The sequence below is a fragment of the Lates calcarifer genome, linkage group LG23, assembly GCF_001640805.2.
Source record: "Lates calcarifer isolate ASB-BC8 linkage group LG23, TLL_Latcal_v3, whole genome shotgun sequence".
In the NCBI taxonomy this organism is placed as follows: domain Eukaryota; kingdom Metazoa; phylum Chordata; class Actinopteri; family Centropomidae; genus Lates; species Lates calcarifer.
Window position 1 is genome coordinate 16,291,945 of NC_066855.1, and position 19,041 is coordinate 16,310,985.

The 19,041-nt window shown below is 38.8% G+C and overlaps 1 protein-coding gene across 2 annotated transcripts in view; it reads right to left on the minus strand.

Annotated features, from left to right (window-relative positions):
* Positions 1-2,081: 2,081 nt before the first annotated feature.
* LOC108892057 (corticotropin-releasing factor receptor 1) overlaps positions 2,082-19,041 on the minus strand; it is a 51,892-nt gene continuing 34,932 nt past the window's right edge. For both annotated transcript variants that reach the window (XM_018689497.2, XM_018689496.2), the window contains exons 7-14: positions 16,337-16,457; positions 14,726-14,879; positions 12,693-12,753; positions 11,767-11,839; positions 7,275-7,360; positions 6,964-7,099; positions 6,690-6,731; positions 2,082-3,629 (exon numbers count right to left, since the gene is read on the minus strand). In XM_018689497.2, coding sequence (XP_018545013.1) covers positions 3,489-3,629; positions 6,690-6,731; positions 6,964-7,099; positions 7,275-7,360; positions 11,767-11,839; positions 12,693-12,753; positions 14,726-14,879; positions 16,337-16,457 — 814 coding nt within the window. In that variant the 3' untranslated portion in view covers positions 2,082-3,488. The remainder of the gene's footprint in view (positions 3,630-6,689; positions 6,732-6,963; positions 7,100-7,274; positions 7,361-11,766; positions 11,840-12,692; positions 12,754-14,725; positions 14,880-16,336; positions 16,458-19,041) is intronic.

Sequence of the window (19,041 nt, forward strand, 5' to 3'; positions counted from 1 at the left end):
TAAGGAGGTTCACATCCAGTTTAGCACTATTGTAGTGCCAAGAGCTCTTAAATCACACACACATATTGTGATCCTTTGACAATCACCATGAATACTGTCACGGTCAATTCTTGCATCTTGTTCTATATTTTTCTCCATCCAACATTTTTTTTCCTGTGTTCCGAAGAGACAGCACAGATAAAAAATTTTAAAAAGCAGGAGTAACTCCTCTGCTGTTTGTGGTCATGGTAGAAAATAGAGAAATGTTCACTTGGGCAGAAGAATCTTATTTAAAAGCTGATGTTTCAGCCACGCTCCCCTCAGAGACGAGTGCACACACAAAGCTTAAAAGGATCACAAGATGCTCAAAATGTATTTCTTGTTTGCTTTTATCTCAGGGGACGGTGGAGACAAATGGCAGTGTGATCCTGAGCACAGCCTTTAAAGCCAGTTCACCATAACAGCAGCAGAATGTGTATATGTGCATATTTCTTTAGGGGAAGCGAATTGTGTTGTCTTGTGTATAAAATGCACTATAAATAAACATGACTTGACATCTCAGCCACTTATTACATTTTTCATTCAGTCAAATGCAACACACAGTTTATTATCTCTTGACATCTTTTCAAGTATGAAAATAACAATATATTGGAAATAAATAACAATAAATAATATTGTGAGTTACATTGTGACTTTGATTGACCACCACATGTACCACATAACTATGGACAAGTCAATAATTATTCCTCTTTGTTCCACCAAATGCTTCTTTTTTTTTTTTTTTTTTAAACTGTGCTGGAATGACAACATGTCACCAACATTTTCCTGCCGACATTTAACTTTTGGTTGCTGCATCAAACAGGGAAAAAAAGAGAGAGAGAAAAAAAGACATAATATTAACTTTTCTTAATGGGAAACTTTCTTTACATTGCAAAAAAGTGCATGATAATGAGATTTAATTTGACCACATAACAAAACCTCCAGTCACTTTGCAAGCAGCCACACAAGCTGCTTAGTTACAATAGATGAGCAACATTAGAATAATACACGTCACAGTGGCACGTGAATGTCAGTTTTTCTGTCTTGAATAATTGGACATTCTATCATAAGAAGAGCTCAAACATCACTTGAAAGGAATTTAAAAAAAAGAAACATGATTTCAGGGCAACAAAAATATGAGGTTGATATACAATTTGACATAAACAGCAGTTTATAAAAATGCACAGGTGCTAGGCAAACTGGTTTAGTAGGAATGTGGACTGTGAGTTGCTAATCACATGGATAACGTGCCCATATGATTTACAGTGCGTGGTTTGTCTTTTTGTTTTGGTTTTTTGTTTTATCTTTGTGACGACTCCACTGGATTTTAACACCCACACCCAGCTCCAGAAGTTATATTTACAATAAATCAGTAAACAAAAGTTACTGCTACACAGCACGTTGAACTGTCATGCTTCAAGTCGACCAAACACCACAGAAAGTGGCCTGGTAGATACAAGAACAAACACCTCCCTGGTTGGATTTATCCTTCTCAGCTGATGATTCTCTATATTTGGCTTGCTGGTAGAGAGGCAACAATAGTAAGTCTCTTTATTTAGCTGAAGAGTTTTGTTCTGAATAATATACATACATCAATTGTGAAAGTAAATACTGTTGACAAAAATAATCTCAACTTGCATATATCTGTAGCTTTGACACATCTCACGGTCTTTATATATTGATTATATACATATATATATGTTATATATACTGTATATATATGAACAGTGAGTCAAGGTAAAAGGTGTCACTTATATAGCTCCTTTCCATCAAATTAGCTCTGTTTCTCAAACTAGTTTCATTCAAGAATTTTGATGCTGGCAAATCAGCCTCAAGTTTAACAGAGGATGTTGCACAATGCACAACAGATCTTCAGACCTGTAGAATAAGACATCGCCCACTGATGTCATCACACTTAAAAAAAAAAAAAAAAACAGCTTTTTTTTGGTTCCAGCTCCTAAATTTTGCATTCCAAACTAATCTCCTTTCGGTTGAAACGCTCTGAAAGGTTCAAAATCAGGAACGAAACATGTTCCAGCTTTAATGAGCTATTTGCATTTGCAGCTCATTGTTTTGGATTTCCAGCCCACACCTTTTGGTTCAGTCTCACTGCTCTCATCAGCTTTTGTTTTTGGCTAAGAAGCTCCAAAAAGCCACTCTCCACTACCTGCTCAGCAGCAAACAGCAGACAGACACAGTCAGAGAGCAGCTGGTGAACACAGTGGAGCATTTAGCAGCTACAGAGCCAGATATTTCCCTCAGCAGGTGGTGGAGACCAAAAACCAGAGCTAAAAGGGAGACTTACATTCATTAAGTGAACAAAAAACATACTTTAAATGAATGCTGCTTTGTGCCTACTGAGCATGGAAATAAGTTAGCTAACATGTTCATCATAACAGCTTTATAGGATGATAATATGTCTCATGGTCGAACAAAACTTGAGTTAAAGCAGGTTTAAGATCATTTCGGTCAAACTACACATCCAGCTTGGATAAAATAATCCCTACAATTAGGCAATATATGAGAAAAATAAATTAATAATTAATTAGCAAAGCATTTTAGGAAAATCAATTCTTTGCCTACTTTCTGTGAGTTACTGATGTTAGAAGATTGCGACCACTCTCATAGCTGTATGTTAAGTTTCTGACTGGAGTCAGGAGGTGATTTTTGGTGATTTTTGGTGATGAGAGTGGTATCAATCTTCTCATTTAAATCTCAGAGAGAAAACAAATTACTCTGTATAAATGTATTCACAGACACATTACTCTGGAACAAAACTCTTCAGGTAGAAAGTATGGAATGTGTTTAACCCTTCTGGAAAGTTGATGAAAGCAACATGACTGCAACCAAGCTGATGGAGAACAGAGAGGAAGATAGCACGACACCAAATTAACACAAACACTATGATCAGACAGCTGTTTGTGAGGACGAAATGAACATAAAAAAAGGAAAATAAAATCTGAAAATGTCATATATAATAACTTAGACTATGCCCCTGTAAGCATTCGAGTCCAGTTTCTGCTGGAGTGGTGGAATCCAGTTCAGTGCAGTCCAGTGGCACAATATCCAAGTTGTTGCTACAAAAATAAAAGTGTGCAAGCAGGAATACAACAGAGAATTCTATGGCAGGCAAACATGAAAGAATGTGGAGTGCTGTACATTCACATCCAAACTCCAAACTTAGCTTGGTCACGTGCATCTCTTGATCCACTAACCTCTCGTTTCATAAAGTCAGTCTGCAGTGTCCTTATTCACCGTCCCCATCCATTTTCTCTTGAAAGTCTAATGTATAATGTCCCTCCTGAGGTTTAAGAGACTGATGCAGTCTCTCACTCTCTCTTGCTCTCTAGCCTCAGCCCCAGCTCAGAAAGTGTTTTAGTGTACTCCAGTGATGTGGCAGAAAATGATGACGACGACAGCTGGAGGTTTCTCCCAAAGCACACATGTAGGACAAAAGCCGGCCTCCTCTCTCATAGCGACGTGGACTGCTTGATGCTGTGAAAGCTGACCCGTGAAGGTGAGGTGGGGATGGACATGGCCTGGGTCATCCTGGCTCGGATGGAGTGCTGCTCCTGCCATCGGTGGAACCGCTTCCTCACAGCTGAACGCACCTGTCAACAACAAACCAGAGGAATTAAGGAAAAAAAAGATCCATTTTGTTTAAACAGAAACGTAGATATATGTCACTACCAGACTCCATCGATAAAAGCAGAAATTCTACATAACACAATAGAAGACAGGAGCTGCTGGAATACCACTGCCTCGATCCGTTACTTTATCTGCATTATTATTATTATCTGTGTGACTTTCAGTGTTGGAATAAGCATTCACATCCTTTACGTAAGTACAGGTACCATACAATAACACAAACAAAGCAGCTGTATCCCAGCAACTGTTCTGCTCAGCAGAATAACTGTCTGGTAGTAATACACAGCAATGTTTCTTTTTCCTTGAAGTTTACAATATATGCAAAATGTGAAATATTCATAGAATATAAAAAACAATTGTTCAGTGTTATGTACTAAAAGTCAAGTCACAGAATTCAAGTCACAATGAAGAGATAAAAACCGCAGATAAATTCACAGTTACGAGATATAAAGTCAGATTGATAAGATATAAAGTCCACTGAGAAATATTGTTAAACTTATCAGATATGAAATATGAATTATGATAATAATTCAACCTAAACGTATGTCATACTTCTGATTTAATACATCATAATCCATGAGGATTTAGATTTTTATCATTCCCTTTAACTTCAACTTTTCTTTTAATATTCTCCTGCGTTCTGTATAAATGAGTCTGTACAGTGTAAAACTGAATTTACAGCTCTTACTTGTGTACTTCAGTAACAACATGCCATACATCATCTTAATGATGATTTTGATTTTGACCCATACAACCATCCCACCCTCAGTAATCACAGAATAATTTCTAAATAAGAGTTTTAATCTAAAAACCAAAACTCATTATTGACACTATATTTTACAGCTCACTTCATCAGCGACCAAACCAGCAGTATATTTGTGTCTTCTGGCATAGAGCAAGATCATCTAATCCTTTACACATGTTTTAGAGCTAAATGTTTTCCTTTTCTCTTGAATGTGACAGCGGGTACTCTCTATTCATCTGTCTCATTTCTTCCCCCCTTGCTTTTTCTGCTACTCTCAGCCTGTAACAAAACACTAAATCAATATCCTCTGTAAGCTACACATGCTGGTTAAGCCCCTCGCTGGAGCTACAACACGGCCCGTGATGAGATATTCATTCGTCATCCAACACGGCGAACGCAGTGTGGGACGGTAACCGAAGGGCAGCAGTCAGCTGATATAACATCCACATGCTACTTGAGGAATAACTTGTAATGTAAGGGATTACTCTGCGATATGATGTTAGACTTTGAAGTGGACAGGTTGCCTTGATTAAACCTAAAGATAACAGATTCACAGGTTGTAGTTAAAAATGGTATTGATCGTAACTTTGAGGAGCATGGTGGGGTGGTTAATTTAACAAACACTTTTAAAGCTACCTGCTCTGAGATTAAACCTTAAACAGCTCTGAAAGTCTGTTTACTCAATCAGCCTCCTGCTACGAGTGAGGAGGTCAACACAACATGTTGCTGCACCAGCCAGGGTTTAACAGTTTTCCTGGGCAAAAGGCAAATAGAGTGTCATTACTGCAGCATTATAAGTAAACAAGTAAAATGTATTGATCTTCATTACGTTAAACTTGTGTTTAAGTTGCGACTGTAAAGTTTCATTCTGTAAAACATCTTTTGCTCAAACAGCTTTTACTGTGAAAGGAGCAAAGTCCTGGAACTCTCTTCCTGATCACCTTTCACCTTTATGAGAGCAATAACGGCCTGGTTTATTCAGCAACAAACATGTTTTCATGTATTTTATGACTGGGGCTGATCAGCAAACTACCCAGTTTGATTAATGTCTGCTGTTTACTAAATGTATATTATTCCAGAATTCATCCTTACCTAATATATGGTGATATTTTTTGGCAAATCCTGCTCACATGATTTCCATAAGCTTTGAGTACTGCTGAAATTCATCTTTCTATCCCATCATGTTTTAGTAACTTCTTCAGGTTGAATTCAAATTTAACACTGACTTTGGGAAAAGTCATGTTCCCATCAGGGTGAACTGTAATAACTTAATTTTGGTTTACAACCACAACTAAAGACATTCCCATCAGCCTCATCTGTTTGTGTTTAGTTTAGCTAAGTAACTAATGTCAGCATGCTAAGAAGGTGAACATTATAAACCTGCTAAACCTCAGCGTGTTAACATTGTCATTGTGAACACATTAACATGCTGACATTAGCATTTAGCACACAGCACCACAGAGCCTAAGTATAGCTTCACAGTGCTGCTAGCATGGCTGCAGACTCTTTGACCTCTTCTGTAACATCTGTTTCACTTCTGTTATCTGTTTGATGCTGTTTGTGTGGTGTTAAAACCTAAACTAAACTATGAAATAACTGTTTGCGTTGGTGTGATTGTTGGCTGTTAGGAAACATCTGGAGAGATTGTAAGGAAGGGAGGAAGGCAGGGTTAAGGGTTTGGGAAGAGGGAAGATATAATTTTTTATTGTCTTGGCATCTAATTTATGCAGAAAACTCTATACCTTTGGATGCTACAATGTATTTCATATGTCTATTTGTGTGCATGTCTGTCTTTTTATTTCCCTTTCTCCCTCTCTATCCATGTCCATCTTCCACCCCAGAAATCATACAACAAAAAAGAAATATTACAACTACACAGAATATTAATACTACCACTACTACTACTAACAATATTATTAATAATAATATCACACATTAAAGATGAAGTAGCACTTCTGCATGGCTGCATATTCATTTTTCTGTGCTATTCTGAGCGGGTTTCACCTCTGATTTCTCCATAGAACCAAATTAGGGTTGACACTGTCATAAAGTGTAAAAAGTGATGTCACTTATGCCAGTACATGACAAGTCTTAATTGTGCCCTAAATATAAGTGCTTCAAGGTTTATCACTCAATTCCCTGCAATAACAAACAGAAACGGCAGCCACCAAAAGGGAGAGTGGAAACGCCTGAAGAGGGGAAATATAAATATAAGGGTCTGAAGCAGGGGGAGATGTAAAAAATGTTAGATCAATAAGAGGAATGTGAATCTGCTTACCTCACTGTTTAGGAAGCAGTAAAACACTGACACAAAGAAGCCCTGTGTGAGAGGAGGGGGGAGATAAAGAGAGGAAGAGAACGTCGTCAAAAAAGGAGGGCATTCAAAACATCAACGCCCTGATCCTGTTTTAATCGCGTACACAGCAGCTTATCACACACGCTACATTCATTCAATCATCTCCAGAGAGGAACACAGTCATTCTGATGTCCACTCATTACAATTACCTGAGCCGTACACCCACACAGTCTCTGTTTTGCGAGATAAATCGTACCTGGAAAGATTCCAAAAATGAGTTGAAATATATGAAGACGATTTGAGAGATCTCATCTTCCCCCGGGTTCACGAAAAACAGCATATAGGTGATTCCCAGGAGCGGGAGGAGGACCAGTGTCGCCTTCACAGCTTTCCTGCAGACGAGGAGAGCAGCCGATCAGACAACCATGACGGAAAGACTGTCTACAGGCACTGCTGTGTTGCGACTCATCAAGTGTAAAACACGAATTATTTAAGGTGTGTACATACAGGTGAATCTGAGTTATTTAGTTGTTCCTTTGCAGGTGGAGCAGAACATGTTACACTTACCTGTACTGGATAGTTTCCGACGTGGTGGAGGCTCGCAGCTTGGTCATCAGGATTCTCACGATGTTGAAGAGGAAAATGAAATTGATCTGCCGGAAAAACAAACACAGCAACGTGAGACTCTTTCCTAAACACTTCACAGCGTCTATTAATGTCAGAGAGTTTTTGTTTTCTGCTGCAGGTCACTGCTCTTGATGGATTTCAAGCAAACAATGGAGGCAGCAGATGGGGGTGGGGCTGTTTAGCATATATGCTGTTTGCCTGCAAGTGCACAGTGGTCCCTGAGGTGGGCTGAGGATAAATCAAAATAAACATATATCAGGGAATTGGAATAATAAGAATTTGTATCAGAAACTATCCCGGAGAGCAAAACAAAACCCCTGGTCCGACATGTGCCCGGGTACTCGGCCCGAGTCTGGCCCAGACACCCCCACATCTGGGCCGATTCTGGCTGTTACCCTCCAGTGCTGGTTGACAGCCAGGAATATTTTCTGTGTGGGCGCCAGAATTGGTCCAGATGTGGAGGTAGCCTTTGACAGTCATGCTGTATGTGGGCTGGATTTGGGCCGAAGAACAGGGCATATACTGAGCCAGAGGAAACACAAATATGTGGCCCAAGTATTCGCCAGAATAACAGAGGGAGAGCCATCATAAAGTGCAGCACCTGCAAATCTCAAACATCAATAAAGAGATGGAAGATGCACAGACAGAAGGGCGGGGGTGGGAGTGTATCTATGTTCCCAGGGTCCTATGCTCCCTGATTCAGTATTCTGTTAACACACATTAACCCGACTATTGTGTTTCGGTAAAATTTAACCCCATTCAAATTGAAATATTTCATAAATATCTAACTTTTAAAACTGGAACAAGGCTTGAAAAAAGCTATAAAACAACAACCCTAAACCCTAACCCATTTGATAAGTTCCCTCAAGTCTAAGACTGTTATATCAAGAGCCATACAGCAGTGCTGGGGAACAGAAAGCCCCTTTGACAAATTCCCATGTCAGACCAAGTGAATACAGAGCTGGGGAACAGCCTTTTCAGGTTCCCATTATGCGCTGTGAACAAGGGAATGTCCCAGATGATCAAGGCGCAGCAGGAGCAAACACAAGCAACATTAGCAGTAGCATATCTTATCTGCAGTTTGCCTTCACAGCTTAAGACTCAGTATCTATTATAACGTCAGCGTGTATGAATTTCCTGCCATTTATGGCACAAAAATCCTCTAAAGTTGATGAGAAAATCTGTGAGATATTCAACTTGTTACCATTGGTTGTACCATTTGTGCTAAACTCAAACTGTCAAAACAGTTACTATATTTTTGTTACTGTGAATGAATCACACAAAAATAAAACAATGATGTGTTTCTCATTTAACTGGGACAGACTGCTCACTTGGACTTATGCATTTATCATATTCGTGACATGCACTACATTATTAATTCATCTGTTGTTCCTTTCCTCATCTGCCTGTTACTGTTTGTGTCACTTGCACATGCACAGATCTTGTAGATAATAAAGAAACAATGTTCAATATTTTAGTATTTATCTCTGTAGACCTACATTACCCCACATCTGTATTATAACATATCTACACATGACATACCTCTACCTGTAGGCTATAAAATATATTTAATGCATGGGTAATTCTATTTTAATACATGCAAACGCAATCCTGCACCCTGAAGAACTGAACACAACCTCTACTTGCATTAACTGACAGGGTTTAATTGTGGCACTGTCAAATATTTGTTAGATTTAACATGTGGTTCCTTGTTTTTAGCTGAGTTTCCATTCTCAGGCTTAATTTTATTCCACTTGATTATTTATTAGTCTTTTTTTGTGTTTGTTTTTCACCCAGCCCCCTGAGAGTAACGCGACACTGCAATTTCCCACTGGAATTAATAAACTTTCTGACCTCTTTACACAACCAGTGAAAATGACATAAATGTTTTAAAAAGGTTGTAAATATATAGTTTCATTTTTTGTTCATGGCTCAGTAATGTCCTACAACAGCTGGACTATGGACTATTTTTGCAATTGTTACTCAAACTGGTGCAAACTGTGCATTTACTTGCACAGTTAATAATAATAAAATGATCTACCATATACATTTGCAGAACACATTGAGATGGTCTATTGTGCATAATGAGAGCATTTACTTTTGATATTTAAAATACATTTAGTTGATAATACTCCTGTTTTTTTCACGAGTAAAGGATCTTTACTTCATCATATCTCCACAATATGATGAATGACAAAATCCACAGCTCATGCTGTAGGTATAAATGGTACAACATGGGAGTAAAAATAGCCGTAGGAATACTTTCCGGGACCAGCTGACCTGACCTTGGCCTGAACAGATGTATGGCAATCTTTCAAGAACCATCCACTCTGCTGGTCACTAACCTCATGCATTAGTGCTTATGATAACATTTTTAATAACATCCTGTATTTATTCATTATGGCTGCACATCACTTTATTGCTTACATTAAAACTGCCACTGCTAAGGCATAGAAAGTTCACAACCGCAGCAGGAGTTACCACAAATATTCTGGTGACCCAACAATGATCCTGCAGGATCAAGTGCTGAGCAAAGAGATAAAAGCCTAAGAGAATATGCTATTGTAAGCGAGACTGGAGAGTTTTCAGTGAAAGGAACAGGGAGATATTGAAGGAGGCAGATGTGTGCTGTAGGGGAAGAGTACGGCAGAGACATGAAGTGCCTCTTGAAGAGATGACTTTTTCAACTACGGAGAGGAGATAAGGGAATGTGTTGTTTCTGATGAGGACGGGAAGGTCACACCACCACTGGAGACCCAGCGGGGAGAAAACAGTCGAAACTGGAGCAAAGAAATGGCCAAATTACCACAGCAAGGGGAGTTGTAGCAGAGGTAGGGGTCAGAGTTTGAGAGCATGCATGTAGGTAAGGACTGAGGACAGTATTTTGGGAACCCAGCCAGGAGGGAGTTACTGTAGTCCAGCCGAGAGATGAATAAAGCTTGTACAAGGAGCCAGGCTGAGTCCCCGGCCAATCAGCCAAATCTGCAGGATCACTCACATGAGCCCTGCTGAAGGGCTGAGTGTCTTAGCATCAAAAAAGATTACCCGCAGTACTTATCAGCTTAGAATTGGACCATATAAACTGAATTAGGCAGACTCATATAAATATCTCGGACTCTATATTGATGAACATATGAATCTCTTAAAAGGTGTTAAGGTTACTGCTGAATCAGCAGTAAAGGCTCTGAGAGGAATTATTGGCAAAAGTAAAAACCTGAGTTTCAAGTTTGTGTGTTTCCTGTGTTTGATTGTACTGGCCTCAGAATTATCTTTCTGTGTGAATCAGTGCAGAACAGTGCTATAAGATATTTCCTGGGTGTTGGTTATAGTGGGGGGACACGGGCTGGGAGTTATGTGAAATTCCTTGTAGAAGATGTGTAGCTCAGTTATGAAATCAGTTACTTGATATGGAAGTCTGGGTTTGATGAGGCTCTTTATATCTCCATGCCGGTTACATTGTGTTTTTGGGCTGTCCGTCCACCCATCCCATTGTCATGAACGCAATATGTCACTAATGCCTTAAAGGACCAGTGTGTTTGCTTAGAATGAACCATTTCTATACAGGGAGTCTGCCATGTAACACCTCTCACATCTGTATGTGCTGCAGCTTGTATATGGAGGACAAAGAGGCAAAAAGGAAGAAAGGACTATACCTGTAGTTTTACAGACAACTAAATACAATATGTGAATATAGCTTTGTAAACGAACATCCTCATTTGAGTAGTTGATGTAGCACTTGACACCATTTTGCCACCTGACGGCCTCCATAGACTCTCCAACATGCTTGGAAAGTGAGGGATGATGATGATGGTCCTTTAAGGAAAGTTCCTAAAATTTGGTTCGCACACTAATACACTGCAACTGGACTGGTTGGTAGAGGCATACAACTGTAAGGTGCTAATTCTAGTTCCTGGAATAACAGAGGAAGATGTGTGATTTGTATAGACTGTATGCTGGAGGAGAAAGTTTTGCAGATGACTGATGTCCAGTTTAAGATGTTTGTTTTCAGTTGTAATTTACAGGAAAGCTCCTGAGCTGGATGCAGATGAGAGAGCTTTTTGGCAAAAGTGACAACACACAAATCAATAATAGCTAAATACATGATGAAATACTGACATAAAGGCATGAAAAACCTTCCCTCAGGGTATGGAAATGACCCAAAGTTAAAAATAATTCCTAATAGGTACAAACATGGACGAACATATCCTTGGAATTTGTATTTGTTCCATGGCCCAGAGCCTCCATATTTCTTGCAGGTTGCCAAGTTGCAGAGATTTAAAAGTACACTTGGTAGGTAAAGTGTTAGAGCCTCACATTTGTCACTGCTAACATGAAGAATGTGTTGAGGTTTCCAACATTTCACGCCTCCCCAGCCATTTTAAAGACATAATGAAGACTAATCGTATGAGCAGGTTTCTTTGCTGACTCTTACCACCAACACGAGAATCATGGGTCCTTGGTAGATGTAGTCTGTGTACACGCCAGCTCGCTTCCCAAACCAACACCTGAAACGTCAACAAAAGCAATCAGTCATGCTTAGTTCTAACAGGCAGATGTATTTATCCTGTCACTCATCGTTTTTCATAAAGAATTCCCCTCAGAGTTCAGGATGTGTTGGCGTTAATTTTCTAATTTGTGCTCAGGGGTTTCAACACATGTCTTCCAGTCAGTGATTTACCCAAAATATGAATTATAGGGCATTCAGGATGATTTTGGCCGGGGGTGAGAAATTCTTTCACAGCAGCTTTAACCCTTTAAGATTCCACACTGTCTAAAACATCACAACATTATTAAGTTTCAGTCTATAACTGAGTCTTAAAAAAACAAAACATGAAATGAAAACATCTTGTTCTAGTACTTTTCTATGAAAGAGCATCTCTTAGGCAGGTTGTTGCACTGAAAACTCAAAACAAATTACGCTTGATTTCAGACATAAGCCTGATTTCCTCTGTTTTTGTGCTAGGAAATATAAATCACAGCTATTGTGCATATTTAGTTTGCTTTTCAAATGAGGATAAAAGTATTTTTAAATATAGAAAACCAGCAGAATTATCCTTTTATGATTTGCTAAAGAAGAGAAAAGAAGAGAGAAATGCTGGATCAATTCTCACCTAATGGGTGCAAAAAGAGACCACTTATATCAATCAAGCAACAAACACTTGCAGTCAAAGTGAAAGCATTCACAGGGGTAATGTGTAATCAATAATACTGCACAATGCAAATGTAATTACAGCAGCAGCTTATTAATAGACATTTATCTCCTTAATGCAATACAGCTTGATTTGGCCCTTGTGCTTTTATCAATGGGGCAAAGAAAAAACAGTATCTAAGAGGAATCTTACACAACAAAAGGCTTACTTCTCATTGTCGTAGTAGAGCTTCCCAATGGCCCATGCCACAATTATCGGGAAGGGTATACCTGTGAGGCGAAGGAAAAAAAAAAAAAAAGACAAAGTGACAGATTCTTCTTTTATCTTTCTCTGCAATTCAAATCACAAAATATCACTCTGGGGATTTCACGCTGCAAAATGAAATCCTTGTCTTTCTTTTTTTTTCAGCTTAGCACCAGTGCCTGCCAAGCTCTGTCAAAAGCAATTGTTGCCTGTGTGCTGTGATCCACAGATGCAAGCCAAGACTTGTCACCATCTGAATATTTCTTTGTGAATGAGTGAAAAGCTGGACTCCAGTTGACGATAATGCAAAGTGATCTTCTGATTTACTGACTTATGAGAGTATAATAAGGCAGACAAACAGCCATTACTCACTTCTAAATGACACTAACAGGAGCGTGAAGACCTCGCCAGCTCGCCATATCACACGCATGCAAGTACCACATCTCTGGAAACTTTTCACTTCATTAGTGATATACTGTCATCAGTGTAGTGTTAGACCTCAGGAAATCTACTCTCACAGCCCTGGATTACTTGAAAAACGTAATTTGTCTTGTTGTTTTTTCATCCCTCGTCCGCACCTCACTGCCTTCGTAATATTTCAGCTCAGAGAGTCGAAGCTAAGCGAAGCAAATAAAATGTGATTATTTATTTTTTCACAGCCGTCCTGAAATGTGCTGCCATCTCCTCTTCACACAGAGGCTTCACACTGCCCTGGGGGAAATGTAATCCAGCTGGCACAATACACCTAATCTCAACTGCACATAGTTTAGTTTGACAGTGTGAAACGGGGTGTTAGTGAACTCTACTCTAATACGTTTCCCAGCTGCCATACGGAATCCTGGTATCTCCATCAAGTCCAATGCTCCCATTGTTTGGTAAAATTGTATCTGACCTTCAGTTTGTTCTTTTGAGATGAAATGGAACCAAGCTGACTTGAGTTAGGAAATGGATATCGTTGAGGAATACACTTACTTGTTTCTGTCCAAGAGGTTAATAAGAAAAAGGTACCAATCTCTGAAAAGGTATAATTTATTGTCTTTTTATCTCATTAAGGAGACTTCTCCTATGGCCTGTTTGTAAAAGAGCTCACAATAGGATTAACCTCCCAGGTTCTCCATCATGCATGTCAGTGTCTTTATTTCCCCAGGCCCCAGAAACCAGCCATTGCTCTAGAGCTTGTTTACTTGATCAATTAGTTGACTGAAAGAAAATAAACTAGCAGCACTTAGGATAATTGATAAACTCTTAAAGCCATTTTTAGGCTAAAATGACTAAAATTCACTGGTGCCAGCTTCTCAAATAGGAATATTTAGAATTTTTCCCAGTTTAGCTTTAGTGGTGTTTAGCTGATAACTAGACAAAAAAGCCATTTGGATATGTTAACGTGGACTTCAGGGAACAATGATTCACTATTTTCAGACATTTTATAAACTGATTGATAATTGCTGGTTGCATCCGTACAGTTGTATGATGGAATAATACTGCCTTACCTGAGGTTCTCTGTGTGTTAATTACCTGACAGACAAAAAAAATGATGATGAAAGAGTAAGATCCTTTTTGTTTAACCAGAAACAGCTGTTTCATTGCTCTGCTCAACGTCACCAGACTCCATTGACAAGAACAGTAATTTTACGGCTCCTGCTCCTGCTACTGCTGCCTTGATCAGTTAGTTTGTTTGTGTTGTTGTGTGGTACTTTTACTGAAGTAAAGGATCTGATTACTTCTTCCCCTCTGAAAGTCACACAACACCACAAACAACAAGCTGATTGATGCAGCGGTAGATTAGCAACTCCTGTGTTATGTGAGGTAAAATTATTGTTTTTGTCAGGGGAGCCTGGGGCCAATCACTTTGCCGAGTTGGTAATCAAACCTTGACAGAGGTGTAGGACATTTGGATCAAATTTCCCAAAACCTCAGAATATTTCTTTAAAGTTGTAACACACATGTAGAGAAGTAAACTGTGCAGGTTGTTGGAGGAGAAACATGAAGTGTACATACACCAGCCGATGCAGATGAACATCCACTTGCGCAGCTTGTCGGTGGAGTAGGTGAGGACGATGGCGGTGTGGAGGTAGCAGCCCTCGCCAAACATCCAAAAGAAGTTGGTGGAGTGGAAATAGTTGAAGGAGGCAGTGACAAGGCGACACCAAATCTATAAAGGTGAATCTTTCTGTTAAACATCTTTCAGTTTTTCAAAAAAACAAAAAACAAAAAACAAAACAATAATGAGCTTATAAAATACACTATTCAATAGGAAACCACTGGTTTCTAAGCTTTGCATGCTACAGTTAGCCTCTATCAGAGAGTGACCAGCTACAGCTAGCTGATTGGCATGCTAACTACAGTAGAATAAAAGAAAGAAAACATTGGTGTTGTTTTCCAATATTAACAATGTACTAAAATCATATATAATAATATATTAGTCAAAGGGGACATTTTACCACAGAACTGAGTAGATTTACTTTGATATTCAAGTACTTTTTATTGACAGTACTTCAGGATATTAAATGCAGGACTTTGACTTGCACTGGAGTATGTTAACATAGATGTGCTGCTACTTTTACTCAAGTAAAGGATGTGAATACCTCTCCCACCTTTATAATTATTTATTTATTTTTGCTTTGACACCTGTCTGTGGTTAACAAATGCAGCACCAACTCTTAAACTCTGTAAAATATGCTGCTCATCATGTTTTCCACCACCAAAGAGGAAGTAGTTTGACAAGACCCAGATACTGTAGTTCTTCAGCATGATGTAACAAAACCTTCAAAATTTCTCTTCTGGTTGAATTTGATGCAAAACTGAATAGTTGATTAAATTTTTTATGGTGTTGCAGATAAGAAATTCATTTCATTAAAGAATCATAAGACAGCAGGACTTTAAACCTGATATTTGCAACATTGAGAAAATTATTTATAGGCCGACGCTGGTGTTTAGAGCTGAAATGATCAGTTGATTTGTCGATTGGTGGATCAGCTCCTTCAGTATGAGAATATACTGCTTTTCTAAGTTTTATGTCATTGGAGATTTGATATTTCTGTTTAATTTTCTTTCGTTTCTATCTCTCTATCTGTGATGATTGTCGCCTATAAATCTTAAAAAATGACTCACAAACATTTTGTTTCATTGAATAGTAGTCCCACAAATTTCCTAAAACAGTAGGACACAGTGAGAGCAGCAGGACAGTGTGTGAGAGTTTGAAGTATAATTGAACTCTGAGAATACAGCACAATAATACTAATACTAGTAATACATATAAGAGTAATCTCTTTCAGTGTTATTGTTATTTATTTAATTCAGTTTTTAATCTGTTTTCTCACCAGTTGGCTGGCCTCTGTTATGCTGTAAGGTGTGAATTTTCCATCAAGTTTTATCTTTTCTAAATTATATCTGGAATGTATGTCAGGAAAAAATGAGTTTGTTGAGTATGTTGAGTATGTGTTAAAATCCCCCTTTGTTCTCCAACAACTCCTCCTGCACTCAGAGACAAATCTATCTAACTACAGTGTGTGTGTTGACGTTAATAAAGGAACATGTCACCCAGAGCAACAGTGTGGCTCAGACCTTTGATTAAGTGTTAGCTTCGGTCTTTTAATAGGTACCACGTACCACGTTACTTTCGTGCACCTCGGGGCTCATGGTCATTTGGACGATAAACCAGGTGGCGTTCCTCAGGATGAAAGCGGTGATGAGGTTCCAGTGGATGATGTTTCTCAGGCAGCGGATGCTCCTGTGAGAAGAACAGAGGAGAGTAAACTGAGAGGTTTACGCTTCTTCTTCAAAATTTCTCCTGCCACACACCAGAATATTATTTCATACTAAGAGGAAAGATTACAACACAACACATGACCAAACCAGTGGGAAGTACCTGAATTAAATATCTCCTCCTGCTGCGTTTGAGTGTCCTGGTGTATTTTAAACAAAGACACAGTACTTCTCAACCACGAGATCACCCTTAAAGTAATCTCGGAAACGCAGAAAATAAAGATGATGAATATGAATAATGAAGAGAATTAGCCTCAAAGTAACATTTCCTATCACTCCCCAGTGCCCTCACCACTAACATAACATGAAGTAACATTTCAGTTCCGCTGTTTGCTCTCTTGCTTGTGCCATGTCCTGAAACTCTGATGTTTTTTTTTTTTATGCTGTAAATAAGTCAACCTTAGGATACAATTAAAATCCAGCCCAACTGCCTCAGAGCGAGAGGTTGAAAATAGAAGCACACACACACACACACACACACACACACACACACACACACACACACAAACCTCGGTCACCGTAGTGACAGCCTTGTTTGTTGTCACCAGCTGACGGCATTATCAGCAAGCAGAGGCCGCTTCCTCCTCTGCCAACCATGAGTGACGTGATTTATTTTTCAGCATGCATCAATTCTTAATAGGTGTCACTTGCACTGGCTTTGTGCTGACTGAGCAGACGTGCACGGGCAAAAAAATTTTCCAGTGACACCGTATCACTTCATGTTTATTAACCAGGACGCTCTTAAAGAAAATAACAGCCTCATTAACACAAAAACTGCTGCATAGAAATAGTGCTAAAAAATACAGTTTTGAATAATTAGAATATTACACAGAAGTAAAAAAAGAAGCCTTAAGGGTACAAAAAAATATATAAACTTATAAATCACGCTGTCCCACAAACAAGCAGCTAATTTCCTCCCCACTTTCTGGAGCTGTCATTAGTATCACAAAAGAAGCAGCTGCAGCACCAGAAGCAGAGTGAGGAATTTTTTTTTTTTTTTTCAAACAGTTGTATTCATTACGCCATGTGACCTCACTTCCCTTGGCATCTTGCCGGTGGGTCCAGCACAAATGGCCTGATGTGAAGTAATTAAGAGAAAAGCCGAACAGCAGACAGGTCTTTGTAAAAGACACAGTGAAGTAAATGTAAAAAAAATCTCCCATGTTCCTATCTTCCTATCTTGTGTCCCTACTTTGATCACTCTGCTGTTACTTGTTATGGGAAAAGCTATTTGACATCCTTCTCTTTCATTTCATATTATATATTTATGCCAAGTATTGAATTACTATTATTTAGTGTGTACTTTGTTGATTGATTGAAGTGAAAAGCAGCACACAGACCTTAAAAAGAAGTTTATATATATATATATATATATATATATATATAATATATATATATATATATATATATATATACATATATCTCCCTGTAAAATATTTTTCAAACTCACATGGCATAAATGTAATCAATAAATCCTAAATCTGATCAGCTGTGATGTGAGGTGACTGGTGAACCCCTCCCATCGGAGGTAGCTGGTGGATGATATCGAGGGTCAGAGGTCGTGTGTTTGGATATCCGTTGGCAAAAACCTTGCTTACATTTCCAAGAGAGTGTGGCTGAGGTCTAATTCATTAATTTCTTCCTTTTTCTCTTCCTGGTCTAATAACACAGGTGAAGGAAGTGTGGGTGAAGGTCAAACAGTCGTCTACAGATAGACGCATTATGTTTGCTAAATCATCAGTTTGATCAAATTCCTCTCAAAGTGTTGACCTCCAGCAGATGGAGTTACAAAGAGATTGTTGAGTTGTTTCTTTCAGGGTTCAAAAGGACAAAGCTCCATTTATTTTCATGCATCTTCAGTTTTACCGTCTGCTGGAGATTTTGTTTCTATACAACTAAGCTACAACAGCAAATATGCTCTGTAGGAAGTGTAATTTCTGGCTGTATTATCTTCAGAGGCAACCTGTTTTTTAATGAATGAAGCTGCTCATTAATTAACAGCAGTGGAGGTGGTTGGAGTGGATAGTGGGCGTACAAAGTTCAGGATACTAAGGTTCACATCTCTCTGTGTCTGTGTTCAACCAGACCAGGAGCTTTCCCTAATCTTAACCAGAACCTTAACACAACAGTCTAATAATGCTGTCGTCACTGCAGGTGGATATTCTACTGCAAGAGCAGAAAGAAATATGTCGTCTGCTATATTCATCATAAACGTAATTCGCAACTTGATAAACACGTAATTTAACAATATTTCCTCATTACATTTTCAGAAAACAGAGGGCAGTTTCAGTTATGTTTCCTACAAAATGCATTTGCTGTTGCAGTTTACTTGTAAGAAATGTAATTCCTACAAGCCGGTTGGAGACGAGAAATTTAAAAGCTCTCCCTGCAGGAGAAATTTATTGCAAATGTTCTCTGATTCAGTGTGAGTGCCAACCAGGTGAGAGCTTCCAGCATAGACACGGGACAAGATATGCAACTATCATATATGCAGATGATGCAATTAATTTTCTCTTACCACTATCATGGACCCAAAAGACCCTGAGGAT